General features: G+C 38.5%; 3 protein-coding genes and 1 long non-coding RNA gene across 17 annotated transcripts; 2 read left to right on the forward strand and 2 right to left on the reverse strand.

Moving 5' to 3' along the window:
• The first annotated feature begins 349 nt into the window (after positions 1 to 349).
• Positions 350 to 2548, forward strand: LOC135631682 (probable WRKY transcription factor 21). Of its 4 annotated transcripts, XM_065139450.1 has the most exons (4): positions 358 to 587; positions 794 to 1508; positions 1584 to 1709; positions 1944 to 2548. In XM_065139450.1, exons 2-4 carry the CDS (start codon positions 820 to 822, stop codon positions 2086 to 2088), a joined length of 960 nt encoding a protein of 319 aa, XP_064995522.1. In that variant the 5' UTR covers positions 358 to 587; positions 794 to 819; the 3' UTR covers positions 2089 to 2548. The 4 variants fall into 4 exon arrangements, with proteins under 4 accessions (XP_064995520.1, XP_064995521.1, XP_064995519.1 ...); XM_065139448.1 differs by having other exon boundaries at positions 350 to 587; positions 688 to 1709; XM_065139449.1 differs by having other exon boundaries at positions 350 to 587; positions 692 to 1709.
• LOC135585840 (uncharacterized) lies at positions 930 to 14247 on the reverse strand. 11 transcript variants are annotated; one of them, XR_010494436.1, is made up of 9 exons: positions 14034 to 14247; positions 13103 to 13549; positions 12816 to 12986; positions 10345 to 12706; positions 6424 to 6539; positions 6159 to 6250; positions 3807 to 3928; positions 3587 to 3686; positions 930 to 1321 (listed from the first exon to the last, which is right to left on the reverse strand). XR_010494436.1 is itself a non-coding variant. In XM_065139444.1 (8 exons), the coding sequence occupies exons 2-7, from the start codon at positions 13521 to 13523 to the stop codon at positions 3821 to 3823; spliced, it is 3270 nt and encodes a 1089-aa protein (XP_064995516.1). In that variant the 5' UTR covers positions 13524 to 13549; positions 14034 to 14247; the 3' UTR covers positions 3420 to 3686; positions 3807 to 3820. The 11 variants fall into 11 exon arrangements, 4 of the variants coding, with proteins under 4 accessions (XP_064995516.1, XP_064995514.1, XP_064995515.1 ...); XR_010494434.1 differs by having other exon boundaries at positions 930 to 1327; XR_010494435.1 differs by having other exon boundaries at positions 930 to 2475.
• A 791-nt stretch (positions 14248 to 15038) lies between these two features.
• On the forward strand, positions 15039 to 15621 carry LOC135631022 (uncharacterized). Its single transcript, XR_010494254.1, has 2 exons — positions 15039 to 15178; positions 15351 to 15621. It is a non-coding gene; the product is annotated as an uncharacterized LOC135631022 (long non-coding RNA).
• A 728-nt stretch (positions 15622 to 16349) lies between these two features.
• Positions 16350 to 18027, reverse strand: LOC135631021 (thioredoxin H1-like). Its single transcript, XM_065138388.1, has 3 exons — positions 17736 to 18027; positions 16714 to 16836; positions 16350 to 16617 (listed from the first exon to the last, which is right to left on the reverse strand). The coding sequence occupies exons 1-3, from the start codon at positions 17820 to 17822 to the stop codon at positions 16483 to 16485; spliced, it is 345 nt and encodes a 114-aa protein (XP_064994460.1). The 5' UTR covers positions 17823 to 18027; the 3' UTR covers positions 16350 to 16482.
• Positions 18028 to 19651: the final 1624 nt, after the last annotated feature.

A 19651-nucleotide genomic window follows, 5' to 3' on the forward strand; every position in this document is an offset into this window, starting at 1 on the left:
AATTAATATAGCGTGCATCAAAATATGCTATTTTCACATTAATTTACTATTTTTTTTCTTGCAAATTATTGGCATCTTTGGGGTTAACCGAAAAATATAGCGTGCACTGGGGATTCTCTTGACATTTTAGTCTTTAAAGGGGGTTAAATAGAAAAAAAGCATGGTAAAGTTTCATGCGTCCCCCTCTAACTTCCATTATTTAATACTATATTACTGTAGGCTGCCCTTTTTTCGAAGGTTTGGGACGACTTAAATTGACGAAATGACGGGGGGGTTGAAAGGATAAAATTCCAACCTGCTGTGTCTTCCCCGTCACACCATCCCATGCCGCGGACGTCGTGGGAAGACCACCACCACCCCGGCCCCCACCACCACCGCCACCGCCATCAGTTTCCCACGAATCCAGCCATGGTCGGTTCATCCATCCACGCGCCCCCCATCCATCCCCCCTTCTCCTCCCTTCTTACCCTGGTGGAATCGACTTCCTCGGAAATCTTATCTGCTTTTTTGATCAAGATCTCGTGCAATCTGCTTAAGCGAGCACCTATTTCCGGTGCCTTCGAGCTCAATTCGATCGTCAAAATCTGGTAACCATTTTTTTCTCGGATAAGTTTCTGGCGATCTGCTTCCTAGTTAGGTTTATTTTACCTTGTGTGTGACCGTTTTTTGTGATCCATCGTGGGAAAGCCAGAGAAAACCCGATCAAAATCCTATCTTTGGTTGAATTTCCTAGGATATACTTGGGTATCTCCGGTGGGTATAATCTCTCATGATGGAAATTTGGGATTTTTAGGGTGATTCAAGGTGTGGTTTCTCGAAATGGAGCAAGTGCAAGAAGCTAACAAGGCTGCTGTAGGGAGCTGCCACAGGGTCCTCAGCTTGCTCTCTCAGTCCCAAGATCAAGATCAATCAAGAAAGCTGGCGGCGCAGACAGGGGAAGCTGTTGCTGCATTCAAGAGAGTTGTGTCATTGCTCAGTGATAGTGCGAGGGAGGCAAGATTTAGGACTGTGAACAAAGTCAAGTCTCCTTCCGATCATAAGATTGGCCCTTCTCTCACAAATTCTCAGCTACTCCCAAGAGATGCCTTACATGATAACGATCGCAATGCCAACAACCTAATCCAACTCTCCCAAAGGAGCTTCCTTGAGAACCAAAAAGCCGGACAGGATCCATCATCAGCTCACCGCCGATTCCTACCGCAGCAGCAGCAGAACAATCAAACGTATCGGCTTCAGCAGCAAATGAACATTCAGGCTGACATGTTGAGGAGGAGCAGTAATGGCATAAGTATCAAGTTTGACAGCTCTGATTGCACTCCATCTGCATCTACAAGCATGAATGGAAAAATCACCAGCTTGGAAGGAAAAGTGTTCCATCTGATCGAGGGGCATGCATCATCCAACCCGGTTAACCCACATCCTCCTCCCAAGAAGACCAGTCTGGTTAAAGGGGAGGACAACAATGGGAAATGTCCAAACAATGGCAGGTGCCACTGCTCAAGAAAAAGGTTAGGCTATGCAAGTTTTGTTTGTGTATTGCTGCAAACTTTGCTGTCAATTCCTATACATTGCTTCTTTTACAGGAAGCTGAGGATCAAGAGATCCATAAAGGTGCCTGCTGTCAGTGAAAAGCTTGCAGATATCCCTCCTGATGATTACTCATGGAGGAAGTATGGTCAAAAGCCCATCAAGGGTTCTCCTCATCCTAGGTGCATATCTCATTTCTATCTAATTGTGATTCAACTCCTACCATTCATCCAAACTTGTCATTAAAGATCTAATACAACTAATAACTGAGTTCAGAATTCATCATCTCATGAATATTGTACCTTCTAAATTCATGATTAATACTCAATTCCTTTATTTTTTGTATTTTTGTTGAATGTTCTTACTGCATCAATCATTAAACCAACTAAGAAAGAGGTGATAAATCCCAAATGCAGGGGGTATTACAAGTGCAGCAGTATTAGAGGCTGCCCTGCAAAGAAGCATGTGGAGAGGTGCTTGGAAGACCCCTCCATGCTTATTGTCACCTACGAAGGCGAGCACAACCACACCAAGCTTCACACCCAATCTGCCCAAACATAGATACTAATCTCCTCCTCACAGCCAGTGCAGCCTACTGCTGCTTCTTGTACATATCAACAGTCAAACAGTTTTTGATGGGTGATCAATCATTATCTTCGATTCACCTTTTGGCCTTGAAGGATGAAAGAGAAGGTGGGCATGCTACACAAAATCATCTGCAAGCCTTTTGATGACTGGAGCCCTTTTTCTCACCGTAAAGACAGATTAACTTGTGAAGACAACATGTTGTACCAATGTTTGGTGTCATATAAGCAGAGTACTGTGGTTGTTAATGCTCACAAGTGTTTGTAAGAATGAGATGCCTTGGCAGTCATGGAACTTCCATGGAGCCTGCAAGGAGTCGCTTCAAGGACGCAATGTGCTGGGTCCAGTGCAGCTACTAATATGCTACAGAAAAGAAACAGACACTTTGTTGATGTAACAAGCTAAACTTCTATGAAATAATTGATGATATTATTTATTTTGTGGGGGTGGGTGTGGGTGCATTGAACAAGAACATGTTTTTAGCTGATCCAGGATTCTTGACTCTCGAGTGTTGCTTGTTCATGGCTGTGCCATTACAATCCACTGGTGTTCTCTGGATTCATAATTAGCCATTGCAGTATTGCATGATAACTTCTGAATGGGTTGAAACTGAGGCCTCTTACTAGCAACACAACCTCTGAGATAGGATCCTCAACTTCATGGAATAAAAGATGTGATATTGCTTATTTGCTTTAAACTCATAGTTCCTTACAAAGCACCAAATGCTAATCATGGGACCCAAACTTCACCTTGGTGAGCTGTCTGCAGTCCCAAAACTGATGATTTCAATTCTACCGGATTTAAAATCAAAACAGAACCAGTTCCAGATGGTTCCAATTTCGATTCAAGAACCGCCGATTTGATTTTTGATTCCCACTTCGAATTCAAACTGCCTATTTTAATTTTTAATTTTTTTTCAAAATACCCCTCCAGTTAGTTTAGATTCATCATTTGGAGAGACATTTATTTAGGACCAGATTCTTTATTAAGACCAGATTCGGACCAGATTCGGAGAGACAATTCTTTATTAAGGACCAGATTCATCATTTGGAGAGACATTTATTTAGATTTTTTTTTTGACTAGTTCAAAACTGAATTGGAACCATTGATTTGGATTCCAAATTTCAGGAACCAGAACTGAACCGTCAAAATCTGGTTTCAGTTTGGTTTGAAACCGTCATACAATTGATCCAGTTTGGTTCCAATTCTTGTTCGATTTGTCTCCGGTTCAGTCTTGGTTCAAATCGGACTGTGATCAGGTCTAGCCATATACCCTCAAGACTTTGATTTTTTTTTAGTTCAGAATATGTGTTACCGAAAAAAATTACTATACATCTCATAAAATATCAATTGGTAATGACTAAACATGGATACGTTGACTACCACCCATCACTTAGCTAAATAGAACATACATTTCATAGTACTTTAAGAACTCTGGAAACTTAAAAAAGAGAGAGTTCTAAGTTGATCTTACGATGTCTCCATTTCATATTGCTTTACTTGGATGTCTTCCTTTCAGCTTTCCTTGAAGCATCTCATAGGAAATGTTTTTATGATGTAGCTAAGCTTCGCACCTGAAAAGAAAAAAAATGGAGCAAGTGAATCATATAGTAATTGCACTGTTTGTTGAAATTAATAACAATTTGTGAGTCTGATTAACACCATCAGGCTGCTATTAGCGCCGTGATTGAAACCTTGAAGCATCTTCTTAGAATCCAAGCTCCTCTCTTTCTTTAAGTTTCTCACTGAGTTCCTCTATTGATGGCATTTTGCCATCAGCTTCTAAAGTAGCAGATAACCAGGCCTTCAATTCTTCCTGCAGATACCAAGGTTTATCACAAAACAAGACTGACAATTGATGTTAAAAAATCCACAACCTAACAACACCAATATTTGGTTATTTGTGTCCAGATTAAGCCATGTCATTGCTCAATATGAGATCGATGAAATCTGAGGGAGTAGTGACAAAGTTATTTTCAGGATGATCTTAAGTCATTGTCCATATCACAAGATTCGATACAATGAATCATAGAGAAAAATAGCATATGGATATAACCTTGTTTTGTGTTTGTTTATTGACCACAGTCAACTGATGCTGTTGAATAAATGGTAGCATATGCAAAAAACCTGTTGATATAGACCATGCTCCATTTAGTGACATGCGACCTTCATGTTGACGACTAGATTGATTGATAAAGTACACAACATACTGGACTCCACATCTTCCACGGTGTTGGTCAAATGCTAAGACCCACTAGAAAAATTGCTCAAGAAGTGGCTGGCTTGTGAATTGAATTATGGGCTGATTTCTTGGTTAAGGGATCATCGCGTAAAAGAATTAGTACCTAACATACTTATAAACTTTGAATATCTTGACATATGATGAGACTAATAGGTTTGCTAAGGTTTGTCTTTCATATGCAGTGTGAAACATCCAAATTGTGATGATCCTCTTCCACCATCACCTCCTCATCCTCTCCTTTTCTCTCTTTTACTCCATTTTTCCAATTTTCCCCTCCTTCCCTGGACAGATATGTTCCCATAGACCAATATTGATATTGGACCGAGGAATTGTCCGCTTTAGGCGGGCATACCCGTACGATTTTGTCCTTTCGGAGCATGTGAGCTCTAAAAGGTGCCTCTGAGGATAAGGGAAACCTGACGGACTTGTGAGCCATTGGTTCCCATACTCTTCAGCCAATGTGGGACTAAATGGCCTTGCTCCCTCCCGTAAGGGAGCCAAGGGCTCATAACTAAGGTGCATGGCTTGGGAGCGAGTTTGCTTGGCCGAGGTGCAAGCATCGGGCCCTCCTTCTAGCGCCAATATGATAAGGGACCATTTAGTCGGTCGGTCATTAGTGCGGCCTGTAGGCTCGCGAGGAATTATCCGCTTTGGGCGATGGGCATACCCGCATGGTTTTGTGCTTTTAGAGCATGTAAGCTCCAAAAGATACCTCTGAGGGTAAAGGAGACCTGGCGGACTTATGAGCCCTTGGTTCCCATACTTCTCAACTAAATATTGGTAGTATATAAATGCAATCAAATTTTCATCAAGAAAAGATGGACTCTATAATAGTGACTAGTGATCAAGGAAACTCAAACAATAGAGATGAACCGTAATTATCTAGTATCATTTGTAGTTTATACAGAATCCATACATGAATATAGAAATCTAATGGATGCAACGCTGTAACTATATGAAATTGTTTCACACCTCTTACTGAAACAATTAGGGATGATCCAAATTTCTACCACAATGGGTCTGCATCTTCAGTTATACCAATGGAGTTTGAAACAGATAAGCCAAGCTCATAAAAAGTCCCACTAGTGATGTATGGTTCGAGGTGCTTTCCAGCACTATGCGACTCGTGTCGTTCATGATCCTTATCATTTAGGACCAGATATCAATACAAATGAAGTCCTAACACGGTCCACACATGATAAGTAGTTACTCTAATATCATATTTTTCACAATGTCTGCATAGGCCAAGTTCAAAATGTACTCAGAAGGTGCTATGTGTGAGTTGGTAGCAATTTGCACACATCACAAGCCTAAGGCCACATTTGGTGTGGGACTATCTTAAGGTATCAACATTGTGCTTAGAGGAACCGTTAATAAACACACACAAAAAAAGGTTTTAATAAGTAATTCTCATCACCAACATACAAACAATGATAGGTTGCATAAGGCAGGATTAGAGGGCCAGCGTAACTGTTCATTTACAATAAAAAATCATCTAGAAATTTCTTCTATGAAATGATTAGGGAAGCAAGATATATGAGCTACTTCAATTAAGTTGAGTAACAGTATACATTGTTGACCTCAGTTGATCCAAACAGCAAAAGGATGTTAAAGTTTCTAAAGGTAGGGTCCTGAACATGCCAAAAAAGAACACGATGCAAAATTGTGCCAAATCAACAATAAATTCATGGTAGAAGGAATAATGCAAGAAACAAGAGCCATCTGTACATGAATCAAGTTGGACGACAAGGAGGATTAAATAAGCAATAATTCAACTACCAAAACATGAGATTGCATTTGTTACCTCAACATAATCATGGTTCGACACAAAACAACATTCCACCAAACATTCTAGATGTCCTATGCTCACAGAAAGGCAGTTTTTACGACCAGCACCTGTAAAATTAAAATAAAATGTGAAATAAATACAAATACAAGTTGAAATTTTCAGCTATCAAGAATCTTGATCAAACTCTCTCATCTAATTATGTTATTTGCAATTTATCTTATTCCAGTCACTTTGAACAGTTCTTTTCCTGGAGATATGGAATAGGCAGGAAGAATCTTACTAATTATGCGAGCCACCTGGTACCCAGTTCCCCCTAGTCCTTTCTCCCACTTCCCAAGTCTTAGGCGTATGAAGAAACCCTCCAGGCTATAACTGAGATTTGCTGATTTCATCCATCTAATAAGATGCAAAAAACAATTAGATAGTGAACTAATATGTAAGTCAATCCATTTGCATCAAAATCCTCCAAGGACAACAGGGTTCTAAAAGGATACAAGAACTTGCTACACGACGGCATATTCTAGTAATTCCTAGATGCACAGGTTCTATTGTTCATTACAGTTATCAGAAAACCATACCCAGATTCATTGGCTTATTTGCAACTAAGATCCTTCAAACTGCATGTCATATAGGCATTAAGCAGAAACCTACTCCAGCAAGGCAGCATCACATTTGCATTCTAATTTCCACAGACAATTATTAATCTTCCTTTTTTGTATATCACAAGTTCACTACCATTAAGTAGTGCGAAGTTCCTGAACAAATGCTCTTTAATGCAAAACCTTCATTCTTGCAGGAATAGGCACCAGAACAGATTCTTGGTAATGGTATCATAAGACCATATCACATACACTATTCCAGATTAAGAACACATATGGCCCTGAGAAAAGCTCAGACACAACACCATTTGATATAAGATCTAATTAGGAATTATAATATATCCTGTTGATCTGCATAAAGGCTGACCTGATCCAATCTGATTTCAACTCACATATTAGGGGAGTGGGACCACATAAACAAAGGAAGCACTGCCTCTCTTCAGCAATGCCTCTCTCTCTCCCACTCTCCCTTTTTCCCTCTCCATCTACCTCAACCTTAAGTCTCTCTCTCTCTCTGCTGATGTTGCTTCCTCACTCCTCCCTGTTGCCAACCTCCTTGGCACTAGTCAACTGGACTGGATCAGACAACAGATTGGAGATCAAGAATTCAGATATGATGACCAACTCAATCCTGATGGGACCTGGATCCCGAAGAAAGGTTCATCTTATGTCCTTCATCTCAAAAAGAGCTAGGGAATAAAGGGAGAAAAATAAAAAAATATGTCAGCATCAGAGGTCTCTCTCATTGTCCAACCCTCAAACAGGTTATTGCTCAGATGATACAAAATTATGGTACTTCCAAAATTGAAGTAAAACCATCAGCGGCTAATATTATATATTACATGCTTCATGTTAGCCACATGGTTTCATGTCCGTCTTTTCATGATAACAGGACATTAATTGATTTTATTAACATAATCGTTGTTAAGTGTTGAGATGTGCATGAGTTGAATCGACTTGAAAATGTTGAATCGACATTAATTGATTTTATTAACATGCCCGTCTTTTCACAAATGTTGAATCGACTTGAAAACATTATGAACTCGTGAAACAATCGAGGATTAAAATGAAGTCTCCATCATGAAAAGAAAAAATGGTCTAGATATGCAATTTTTACTACATATTTGTACTAAGCTTGAAGATATGGAATAAGTGTAGGAAACTATGGATTTCTATTAACCATGGATTATAGTTAAAGTTGGCCACTACCTAGCAATAGAAGGGCAAAGTTGGTTACTAGAGGCACCAATGGGTTATAGTTAGTTTTTTTCTCGGTGGAGCTCACTAAAGTGATGGATGGTTGATTGGATGATCTTGCTTTAATGTCAATATGTTATCATAAATTCCATGAGAAAAAAGCTTGACAGACTTAAAAGAGAGCCTAAGATCATATTATTAGAAGCTTGACATTCACCAATTGAAAATCATCAAATAGGGGGTCTTTGAAGGATCCAGAGTATCATAGATAAAACTATAAACAGAGTGTTCGATGTGATGCTTGTGTATGTCCGTGTTTTTCAGTTTTGTTCATGTCATGTGCTATCCAGGTGGCACATGGCTAGATGGGCATTTGGGGTAGTGTCTAGGGTTGGTTCGTTGTCTTGTTCTACAGCAATATTATGTGGGCACTTGTGGGGACTTTTGGCCACGGCAGAACACCTTATACATTTTGTCGTGCAACCATTCAGAGCTTACAAGTTTATGTTTATAATTTGCATTGTCTATTAAATGTTTGTTGAAATGATTGCTTGTGGAATCCCGAGTTAAATGTTTTCTCTAACTCATCTTCTCTTTTGCAAGTCCTAAATGGAATTTAAGAGATTTCAGGGAGGTTGACCATTGCAGATGGACACGCAAAGGTGTCGCACCATTTAGGCAAAACTAGTTAAGTCCATGACAAGAGGTTGAACAATGGCTAGATCATGACTGATTCACTACAAAAACATTTTCATGTATTTTTTCTCTTTAAATTTTATTTTATGTATTTATTTTATAATTGTATTTGTTTGATAATACATATTATCTTACCTAGATTTATGCTCGTTAGCTCAATCATTCAATGTACCAAGTTGTGCTTGATAGTTACGTTTCATGTGCCTAAAAAATTTACTGAAACCTACTCATACTTCACCATGATTCTATCATCTCAACCTCTAAAAAATAATATAATTGCTCTCTGATTCATTTCCACAACAACTTAAGGGTATGACCTAAGTCATAAAACTTAAGGTTATGGTATATTGATCATAAAGACCATTTCGCTATAAAATGTCAATTGACCTCAACAGTAGTCTCACTTGATGTTCCTTGTTCCATTTGTGCACCTCAAACATGGGTTCATTTGGCTCCAAATAATTATAATACCATATTCTCTCTTTTGATATGTCCTATGTACATTAAACTAGTTTCATAGTTTAGTAACAGTAGGCATAATATCCAAGCTAGCATATGTAGTCCGTTCTAATATATTTTCTAGCAAACCATACATTCATCTCAACTACATCTTATGACCTTCAAATCTCAAGTGACCTATTTCATATCACCACAGTGAATAATTTCTGGGGTATAGCAGAGATAAGCAAGTGAAGATGGAAAAGAGAAATCGTTATTGTTCTCTACGCGAGTATCAAGTTACCCAACCTAGTCAACAGATTCAACTCATCAAGTTACACCCACGGAACATGCATAAGAGAACCAGACAAACAAGTATGACAGCATGATGCAGATTTTTGTTGATTGTGCAGCTTCTAATAATTTTTCGATCAAGTGTGAAGATTAGGAGCAAGGAATTCTTTTAGTTTTTATTATTAGAGTATGTTTAAGAACTGTTTTCATGATCTAACTTGAATCAGACAGCTAACCAGATCAATTATTATTAGAGTATGTTTAAGAACTGTTTTCATGATCTAACTTGAATCAGACAGCTGATCAGATCAATTATTATTAGAGTCTGTTTAAGAACTGTTTTCATGATCTAATTTGAATTAGACAGCTAATCAGATCAATAGTTGTGATTCTGTTACTCAAAGAGGGGACCGTTTAAGCCATAACTGCCATGATTAAGCATAATGTCATTAAATATGTGCTTAAAAACTTAAATGGTGTGACAGTTTGATCTCAGATGTGACAACTCATGGCTTGGTGCTTCATAATTAAATGCAATAAAACCCACTTGTTCCATTTAATAAGCTTTAGCATCAAAATTTGTCCTTTTGAACTTGTTAACAGATGTGGTTTTGTTTGGATCTTTTCAATGAAAATGTCTGACCTGTTAAGACTCTAATCAATCTCTTTATGGTTTCATTTTCTACATGGATATTTGATGCATCAAAAAGCTAATACAACTGACATGGACAGTATGTCCACACAATTGTTACCCAACCAAAGTTCGTTTGGATTTTGCAATCTACCGTTGGATTGCATTAATTAATATGAATTGATATTACAGATTCAGCAGTTGAATGCAAAACAAGTAGAAGTTTTTAATGAATTTTCCCCTGTTTTAAGAATATTCATGCAAGAAGATTATTTCTCAACGGAATTTAAAAAACTTGAGAATTTAAAAAACACCAGAGAAAGTGTTCATAAATCAATGGTGTCACCTTATTACATCAGTGCGAGATAATCGAAGCCTCCTTATTGCTTTGAAAATTCCATTTTGTTCATTAGAGACATCTGTAGCAATGCTCTTATAGAATGGTGTAATTTGATTTTTCCTTGACTTGTTCTCTGAGGAACATGAAGCCTGTTGATCCATGTTCACGATATTCTCTGCCCGATAGCCCTTGAAAACTTTTGCAGTAGGGAACAAAACTCTGTCTGCACAAATGCTTCTATAATTAACAGTTTGAGCATCCATTCTTGAATCTTCTCTTTCTGGTAATTTACTTTTGTTAGCATGTTGCTTATTTTTGTCTCCAGACCACAAATTTACTCGGCTATCATGCTTTCCTTTTCTCACAATACAACTTTCATGTGCAACACTGAAAGAACCATTGCTGGTATTTTTTGTTTCCAAGGAAGCATGGGGGCATGAAATTGCCCAGTGATTAACCTGAAAGCACCGAATGCACAACCAGGAAGACATATGTTTGCCATCATACAAATTCAAAAAGTCCTTTACATCCTGGAGGTCAAAATCTGCTAGCTCTGAACATTCTCTTAAGCTGTGACCATTTTTTCCACAAAATAAACAGGTTATGGGAGTACAAGACAAGTTACGGTTATGTGAAACTTTTGATGGATTCATGTCAAATCTTTTTGCAGAGCAAGAAGCCGCCATATCTGTGTTCTTAAAATTTTTAGATGGTATAATCGAGCTTACTCTAGGTTTTAGCATTTGAGTGTCTAGCCTCTTCAAACCACAGGAAAAAGTAGGATTGACAGCATGCTTGCTTACTTCTCTAGCAGACTCCCTTTGATTTTTTAAGTAAGAGGAGACGCACTTCTCAGGAAACTTTTCCTCCTTGTCGAAAGCACCATGATCATTTATGCTCAAATTGCATTTTTCTGATCTTAATAGTGGTGAAGACTCTTTCCGCAGAAACCGAGTAATCCATAAGTTCTCAAGGTAATTGCTTTTCTCCCTGCACATCATACTTACTGGGCTCTTTGGATGAGAACTAAGCCTTCCATTTCCTTTCTCCTGAGCACATATTAAACATTTCCTAGCTGAGGAACCTGAAGTGTTCATGCTATTGAAAGCACATGTCTGCCCCCTGTTTTTCTCAAACTCTTCATGGATTTGAGAGTTGGAGGAAGATACATCGATCATTATTGAGGGTGCATTTTCAACATGATAACTGGCCTGATTGTGCCTCTCATTCAAAGAAGAAACTTGACTGTGTGGTTTGCCACTACCTCCACCACAGACAATACAAAGACCGCTGGCAGACAATGGTTTGTTAGTTAAATGTTCTTTTAAGTCATTATATGTTTGCTTGCCTCTTGCAGGATCCATTAAGTTGAACTGCAAAAAGTTACCAAAAGCATGATTGGCATAATGTTTATAATGTTCCCCCATGGCTTTTACATCTTTGGAAGTACCGCCTTCTCTTTGATGATCATCACTTGTGGTATTTGGGGCTATCATATTTGGACAGTACAGCGCCTGGAAGAAAGTATTAAAACCCGGAGTTTTGCACATAACTCCCCCAATCTTCTCATGTGATATTCTAAGTGAACCAAAGCTTTCTTTCATGCTATGATAGGATTGTGGAAGAAGTGCCAAGGAAGTCCTGGTCTGATCGTATCTTGAGAAACTGCTCGTTATGGTTGATATCCAATTAATAAAGGAGCTATCATTTCTGATGAGAGATCCTGGGCAAGAGTGTTCATTGCTGTCTCTCTTTATTCTTTTACATCCTTCGGTGGTCTTAGAATCAAAACTGAATGCTCGTTTCCCTTTTGAAATTAATCTCTGACCGTTACTGCTTTCAACACTCTCATTGCTATCCTCTTTCTCTTTCATACTGCTATCATAATCTTCATCATCAAAGAGGATTTTTTCCTTACCTTTCTCCAATTTTCCAGGATTAACATCTGACTTAGACCTAAATTTATCGGTCTCATTTTTAATTTTAATATTTTGTTTTTCATCTTTACTTGCCTCTTGAAAAAGTGATGCTACAACCAAACCATCCTTGCTCTGACACCCTACACTTTTAGATTGTCTACCATAGGAATGTTGACTACCATGAAGCTGGAAGCAAACTAGATTGTCAGTTTTCCTGATATCATCTTCTTGTGTGTCACGGAAAACTAAATCAGGATGTTTGCATTCTGACGATTCTGATGATCTCTTCCTTGATATTGACTTTCCACTTCTTGTTGACACTGAGTCATGAGAATCTGATACTCCTACCAAGCCAGATTTTTGAAATTTTGGTATATCAAGAAGCACATTCGAGGTTCCAGCAGTAATTGCAAAGCCAGCTTCAGTTTCTGCTAGATCAGGCCTGGGACCTTTTGGACAAGATGGTATAGAATCAGACTCACACTAGTATCTGGACATTCACAATGATGACGTTTATATTTCAGAGAGAAAATTTGATAAACATTGTGTTAGAACTACCTGGAGAGAAAATTTCATTCTGCAGATTATCTGCTTCTGTGGCAGGACAAATGACATGCAAACACTCATTGCTCCGAAGGGAGCATGGATCCACACCATTTTTAACCGACTGACTAATATTTATATCTGCATCATTCATACCTTTCTCTGGCTTCTTGTCTCCACAAGATCCTGCCAACAAAAAAATATTTCATAACTAGCAAAGTTTTCAAATTCCTATAGAGAAAAAATGTTAAGGAAGTCAAAGTTTAAAACCTCATGAAAACAAAAGTACATATGATCCTTACGAGAATCTTGCTCATGTAAACTTGACAGAGAGATAGGTTGCGGATCAACCGATCCCTTGTGCGAGCCCAAGAAAGCAATTCCATCAGCATTATGATTTGACTGTACTGTGCTCAATTCTCCTGCAATCTGATCTCTGCTAGAGCTACTCTCCCCACGATTTGTACACAGTGAAGTAGAAATTCTCATGTTGAATGATTCTGCTTTCCACAAAAAGGAGGCTTTCTTTTCAGCTTTCCTGGAGTCAGTGTACTTAAGACTTAAACCTTCTTGCGGAGTCCAAATTAACTCAGAGAGTGGAGAATTGGTGATAAGTACTATCTCTGCCATTGAAGCTGCATTTGCACCTGCACCCGAGTCTTTGTTTATAATGCTTTCGATACATGGTTCAGCCGAATCCAAACCGCCTTTTATGTCCGCCATGGTTTCCTCAGTACATTCTGGATCAGCTGAAGCACAGACACTTCAAATCAGATTTCTCTGAAAACAAAAATAGAGACACGGGGCATGAATTTACTGTCCCCATCCAGTTTCTTTTATATTTTCCATTACATCAAATGACATACATGACGCTCACATAAACAATGCACTAACCAACTCGGATGTCTCAACAGAGGCTCCAATCAAGGCTTTAAATCTTGGTCCGATATTGATCTTGGCAAATAACTGGACCACTACAGTCAAACTATACAGGACGGATCATATACTGACCTTGAACAATATACTGCCTAGTATTACTAAAAATAAATAAATAAATCACACCCTAAAGTTGGGCCAACCTAAATCACACCCATCAAATATGAAACCCAACACAAATCAACGCAATCTTCTTCGAACCTTGCGATGATTAATATCGTAGCAGCATCATACATATAAAGTTACATATAAAGTGCAGTAATGAAGAAAGACGAAGGAAAAGAGAAATTTCCATACTACTGGTGCTGCTGCTTCATATCCTGATTTGGCCGTGACGAAAGAGCAGATCTTGGTTGGGGTTTCTAATAACAGAAAGGACAGGAAGGATCGATATTATAGTGGGAAACATAGAAAACGCAATCTAACAAAAAGAATGGAAAGAGACGAGGAGAGGAGAGGAGAGAAGTCAGATTTTTGTGGGTGTGGTGGATTCTCCACTGTGAGTCTCCGTTCATGGTGGCAGATATAGGTGTGGCTAATACAATATTATTGGTTTATAGTACCTCCTACTTCTGGAGGACCGGGTTCTGCCACGCGGACGGAGAAGGGCCACTCGTTCTCCTTCGCTGGGGGCATCTTCTTCTTCCCGCTTTTATTATTATTATTATTATTATTATTATTATTATTATTATTATTACTCCAATATTTCTCCTGGCAGATAAAAAAGGAAAAAACATACTTAATCATAATTACAAATTTTCAAGGAGTTGGATATCTCCGAGGAAACAAAAAAAAAAGGCACAGTAATTTATCCTATAAAAATTATTATGATCACTATCAAAATATCTAAAATAAATAATATAAAACTAAAAAATAATCATATATTCAAAACTAAAGTTTGAAGTCTCAATAAATCGTTTCGACGTATCATATATAAATAGTCGATGAGTTGAAAAAAGTCAATATAATTGTTGTATGTTTAAATCTTTTAGCAAAACAGGAATCTAACGAGATATCGTAAAAAAATTTATCTTTTAAAATAATCTGATTATTCATGTCCTTAAGAATAAATTCATCACTCACAAAACTAATATCCTTTAAAGATCTTGAGAATATTATATATATATATATAATATGTTTCATCTATTATTCTCTTGTCATCCTACTAAAAATAATGGTATATATATGATATATTTAATTTTTAAGAATTACTATGTCAATAGCTTTCATTATGGGATTGGATAGGATTGGATAGGATAGGATAGGATGATAAGATGGTGAACGCGTGACAACCATGAATTCGCTTTTCATTTGCCACAAGCAGAAGTAGGTAGCAACAAAGTCACAGTAATCGTTGGGTCCAACAGGACGATGAGAGAAAGATGGAGAAGCTCTTCCTATGGACGAGCTTCTTGAAGTTCAAACTTGGAGAGCTTGCACTTGTATCTATTTTCCTCCCACCTTCCTTGTCAAATTCTTGGAGAACACACTGAACCTACTCTACATATCTGCATTCATCCTTCTATACATCGTCTCAAACGTTTGCAGTTGAAATGAAATGAGTTGCTTCCAGGTGATTGCCATGGTTTACTTAAGAGGTTGTTCTTGGAACAGCGCCTGCGTCGAAGGCACCGGATGCGGGAGGAGGAAGAAGGAGGCTTGCAGTGAACGATGATGGAATCATGGACCAGCAATTAACCAAGGCATCCGACTCGCCGTCTGAAGTTTCAGGTTGCAGTAATGGCTCCAGCGGCAATGGTGTTCTTTGCCTGATCGGCCACCGAGCAAATCTTGTTGATGCGGTGATCGTCTCAAGACAAACATGTTAATTTGAAACTCTGTAAAGATAGATGAATAAAAGTTTTCCGACCAATCGTTTACCCAATCGACTGGCAGAGTGATAGCTCAATATTTTTATTTCCTTTATTTCTTTTTGTTTTTGTCTTCTGTCTTCTTCCCCTTCCTTTCACTCTCATAATTTTCCTTTCTTTCCCACTTTTCCCTTGTTCTTTTCCTCTTCCTCTTTTTTTCTTTCTATATTCCTCTCTCGTTTTATTTCATTTTTGGACGTATCTCTTTACCTTTTTCTCTTTCCTCCTTTTTCCTTATTCCTTTCCTCATCCTCTTTGTCTTTCTACATTTCTCTTTCATTTTATTCTGCTTTTTGCCCTGTGAGACATTTGAGTTGGTTAATATATTGTTGCATATTCGCCTTTGATATAAAATTTTTTTTTTTTAATAAAACATGGTTATAAGGGTAAAAAAATAGGACTATTGCTAAAAAAGGACGACATGAAATATCAAATAAATATTGGCCGATTAGCTAATTTGTCTCAATTTTATGACTTCTCTGATTCTTAAACAAAATTTGATAAGACATAGTTACACGTTTCATTTCCGATACTTATGGGTATAATTTTCAAATGTAATAGAACTTCTAACCCCCAAGTAATAATTGTGCAATAAAACAACTCATATCAACTATTATACTGTTATTCAGTGATCGAAGTAGCTCTCATGATTATTTTTCTTTTATTTTCTAAACAACATTGCTGCTGAAACACCCAAGAGAAGCATCATGTCACCAACACAGACATTTGCAGGCCTTAAATGTAGATGAAAGACTAGTTTATTCAATAGTTAATATAATCATGAACCGATGGAATTCAGTACATATGTTTATTCTAACCCCACAAAATCTCCGAGTTCACGACCCAACACCGACACCAATACTGCAAGCGAGCATTCAGTTCCTCATGTGGAGCTCAATCTTCTTAGGCAACAGATCTTTGCGAGCACCAACAACGCGATCCACAATGTTTCCCTGCCTCAGGAAGATGAAGGTTGGCAGTGTCTCGATCGCACAGTCCAGGGCAACCCTCTGCCATTTGGTGACACAGGTTAGAGAATTAGAAACATAATTTCACCTCGCAAACAACAGCGGCACGAGTTTAATCTGCATGTTGATAGTTTTTACCTTCAGCTCATTGACGTCCACCCTTAGGAAGATGGCATCGGTGAACTTATTAGCTAGCTCAGCGAAGAACGGGGCAATCATACGGCAAGGACCACACCATGAAGAAGTGAAATCTACGACCACCTGTAAACCAGACAAATCTTTAGAGCCAACAAGAGATGCAGCAGTTTGATAGATTTCGACTCTGTTTAGCTTTACATTTTTCAGAAAATAAATATGCATTTATGAAACAGGAACGGAAGAAAAGATGTAACTAAGTTGTAAACAATGGTATAAGAAAAAACATGGATGTTGAATAGAAAGATCTTCCTGATCTCTTGGAATCATCAGCTTCACCACCAAAAGTTTGATAGACTTAGTTTGACAGAACTTGATATGCTCAATTAAGTGGAGTACACACAGAATATAAAAGTTCAAATAAAGAGTTAACAATTAAAATAAATAAAGGAAGAAAAGGTTGGGCTTTAGGCAGTAGCCTTTAAATTAGATATCATTGATTAGACACCATGATAATTTGCCCCTTGGCATCCAATTACCAGATAATAGCATTTGATGACACCCTCCTTTGTTTTCTGTAACTTAGACATTAGACATCCACCGTCACAATGACATCGTTTAATTCAGATACCATTGATATTAGACATTAGGGTCAAAGAATGGAACATGGCATCAGAACAAATTTGTCCCTTGGCACCCAAATAGCATTTGATGGCACTCTCCTTTCTTTTTCTGTCATTACCTTTCCCTCTGTAAAATTCTTGCACAATAACAATGATCTTAGACCAATATAAATCAACAGATAGAACATAGAAAATAATATCAACTCATAAAATCCTATAAAGAATGACTCAAAACCCTGAGTCTAAAATTCTAAGCTCGGCATATAAAGCTCCTCCTGCCAATGCGGGGTTTTTAGTGCAAGAAAAGAGTTTGTTGTTTCCATGACGAGGTCGCAATGTGACATTTAACACACAAAACCCTAGAAGCAAAACACAAAGGGGTCGAGCAAGTCGGAACCTTACCAGCTTCCCGGACTCGCTGGCGAGTTGGAGCTGCCGGTTCCACTGGGCGATGGTGTGGCACCCGATCACCGATCCTTTCTCCGCCATCTCGCTCGATTCCCTTCTCTTCTTGCACGAAATCGGAGGACGGGACTCGGATCAACCGAGACAAGGCACTGCTTGAGACTCCCTCCCGGTACTCGCCATTTATAGAGGAGCGCTTCGATCGATTGTGGCGCTTCTTTCGCCGCTCACGTTTCCATCAGCATCAGAGTGGAAATAATAAAGACGCCACTAGGAATCATGAAACCTTTGTCGGCCTCACGTTCCCGTCCGCCGCGTTAAAGAAAGACGATGAACCAAAGCGACGCGTTGGTATCTTTATTTAATTAATATTCAAAATAATATATATTCGTATTCGGACAAATTCTCAAAAAAATTATAATCTTTTATTTCTTTTCTTCTAAAATACATCCTTTTACTTTTTTTTTTATCTTAAAAAAATATTATTATGTTCGACTTTGGTCTCGTCAATCAACGCCTTTATCGTTTATGTCCCTTGTTCGTTATTGTTGTCACGTTGTTATCCTCGTCTTTATTTATCGAGGTGACACTAAAGCCTCATCATGAGGTTCTCATATTTTCTCTTTATTTTCATGATAACTTACATCGTTTGCTATCGTTTTCTTCCTCACATTCATCTCGGATATCTCTTATCTTGCTATGAGGAGGGTATCTTGGGTCTCCTTCTCCACCTTTTAAAATTTCGAGTCCTAATGATCTTTTTCATCCAACAAAGGTTAAGGGGAAGGAGGCAATCACGACACAACTTTCTTCTCTCCTTCCTTACATGACTCATCACTATAAACATTGTTTGTGTCTCCTTCCCGAGTTATTATGTTTCCCTAACGAAGCAATGATAAGAAACGAAAGCAGACGAGGGTGCACTCCTTCATCGTAGGAGGTCGTGAATACCCTTCTTGAAGATTATACAATATGAGACATTTGAGATGAAGGCAAAAGGGGAACCGATAACAATGACGTGAGTTGTTGCGAAGATAAAGAGCGAGGGTCTTGCGATCAAGCCTTAATAGCTCCTCGACTATGATGGACTAGGGCAAGGGCAAAAGTGACTATGAGAGGAAAAGACGATGATTGATGCGGCAAAGATTAAAGATAATCTATCTTCTAAAAAATAACAAGCACTATGCTAGAATAAAGTAAAAGGAGATTCTTTTTAGAAAAAAAATAATTATATCAATTAACATATACGACGCTAGATTCGGACCTAAGACCTATCATTCAGATAACATTACACTAATCAATCTAGATATCACAGCAAAGAGCATTGTTATTTTAAACAATAAAAAAGTGAAATGAACTGAACAGATAAAAAAGAGATGGATGATGGTAATCTACTCTATCACCTTAAGATTAAGTGACTTCACATGTCATTCCAAAGTAGATGCAAAGTGCGTGCATCCGAAAGATGACATGCTATATATAACTCGGTCGACGTGTGCGCGCGAGGCACGTCCTTTGCAGTCGAAGCCTCCTATATCATTCATTTCATTTCGTTTCGTTTCGTGTCTCACCGTTCCTCTCTCTCAAGTTGTGGGAGGGGGAATACAATGCTTTTGGGAGGCCAAATCCCACTTGGGTTAGCGCACCCTTTTGATTGGCGGCTAAGAATTGTTCTCCTCGCACACGCTTTTGTTGATGGGCGGTGTATGCCAGCGGGACACAAAGGCGTGTGGGGTTGAGATTCGTGTTCGAAGTGATCGGTTGACGATGATGCACGAAAGTTGGTGGGGTTGAGATTCGTGTTCGATTTGATTGATGCGGGCCTGTTTGCCATCGTCACCTACAGAATGAAAGTTCTCTCTCGTGAGTGACGGAAGATGATGCTTTTGTCGACGCCAGAGAGAGACAGAGAC

This window comes from Musa acuminata, chromosome BXJ3-2 (genome assembly GCF_036884655.1).
Source record: "Musa acuminata AAA Group cultivar baxijiao chromosome BXJ3-2, Cavendish_Baxijiao_AAA, whole genome shotgun sequence".
In the NCBI taxonomy this organism is placed as follows: domain Eukaryota; kingdom Viridiplantae; phylum Streptophyta; class Magnoliopsida; order Zingiberales; family Musaceae; genus Musa; species Musa acuminata.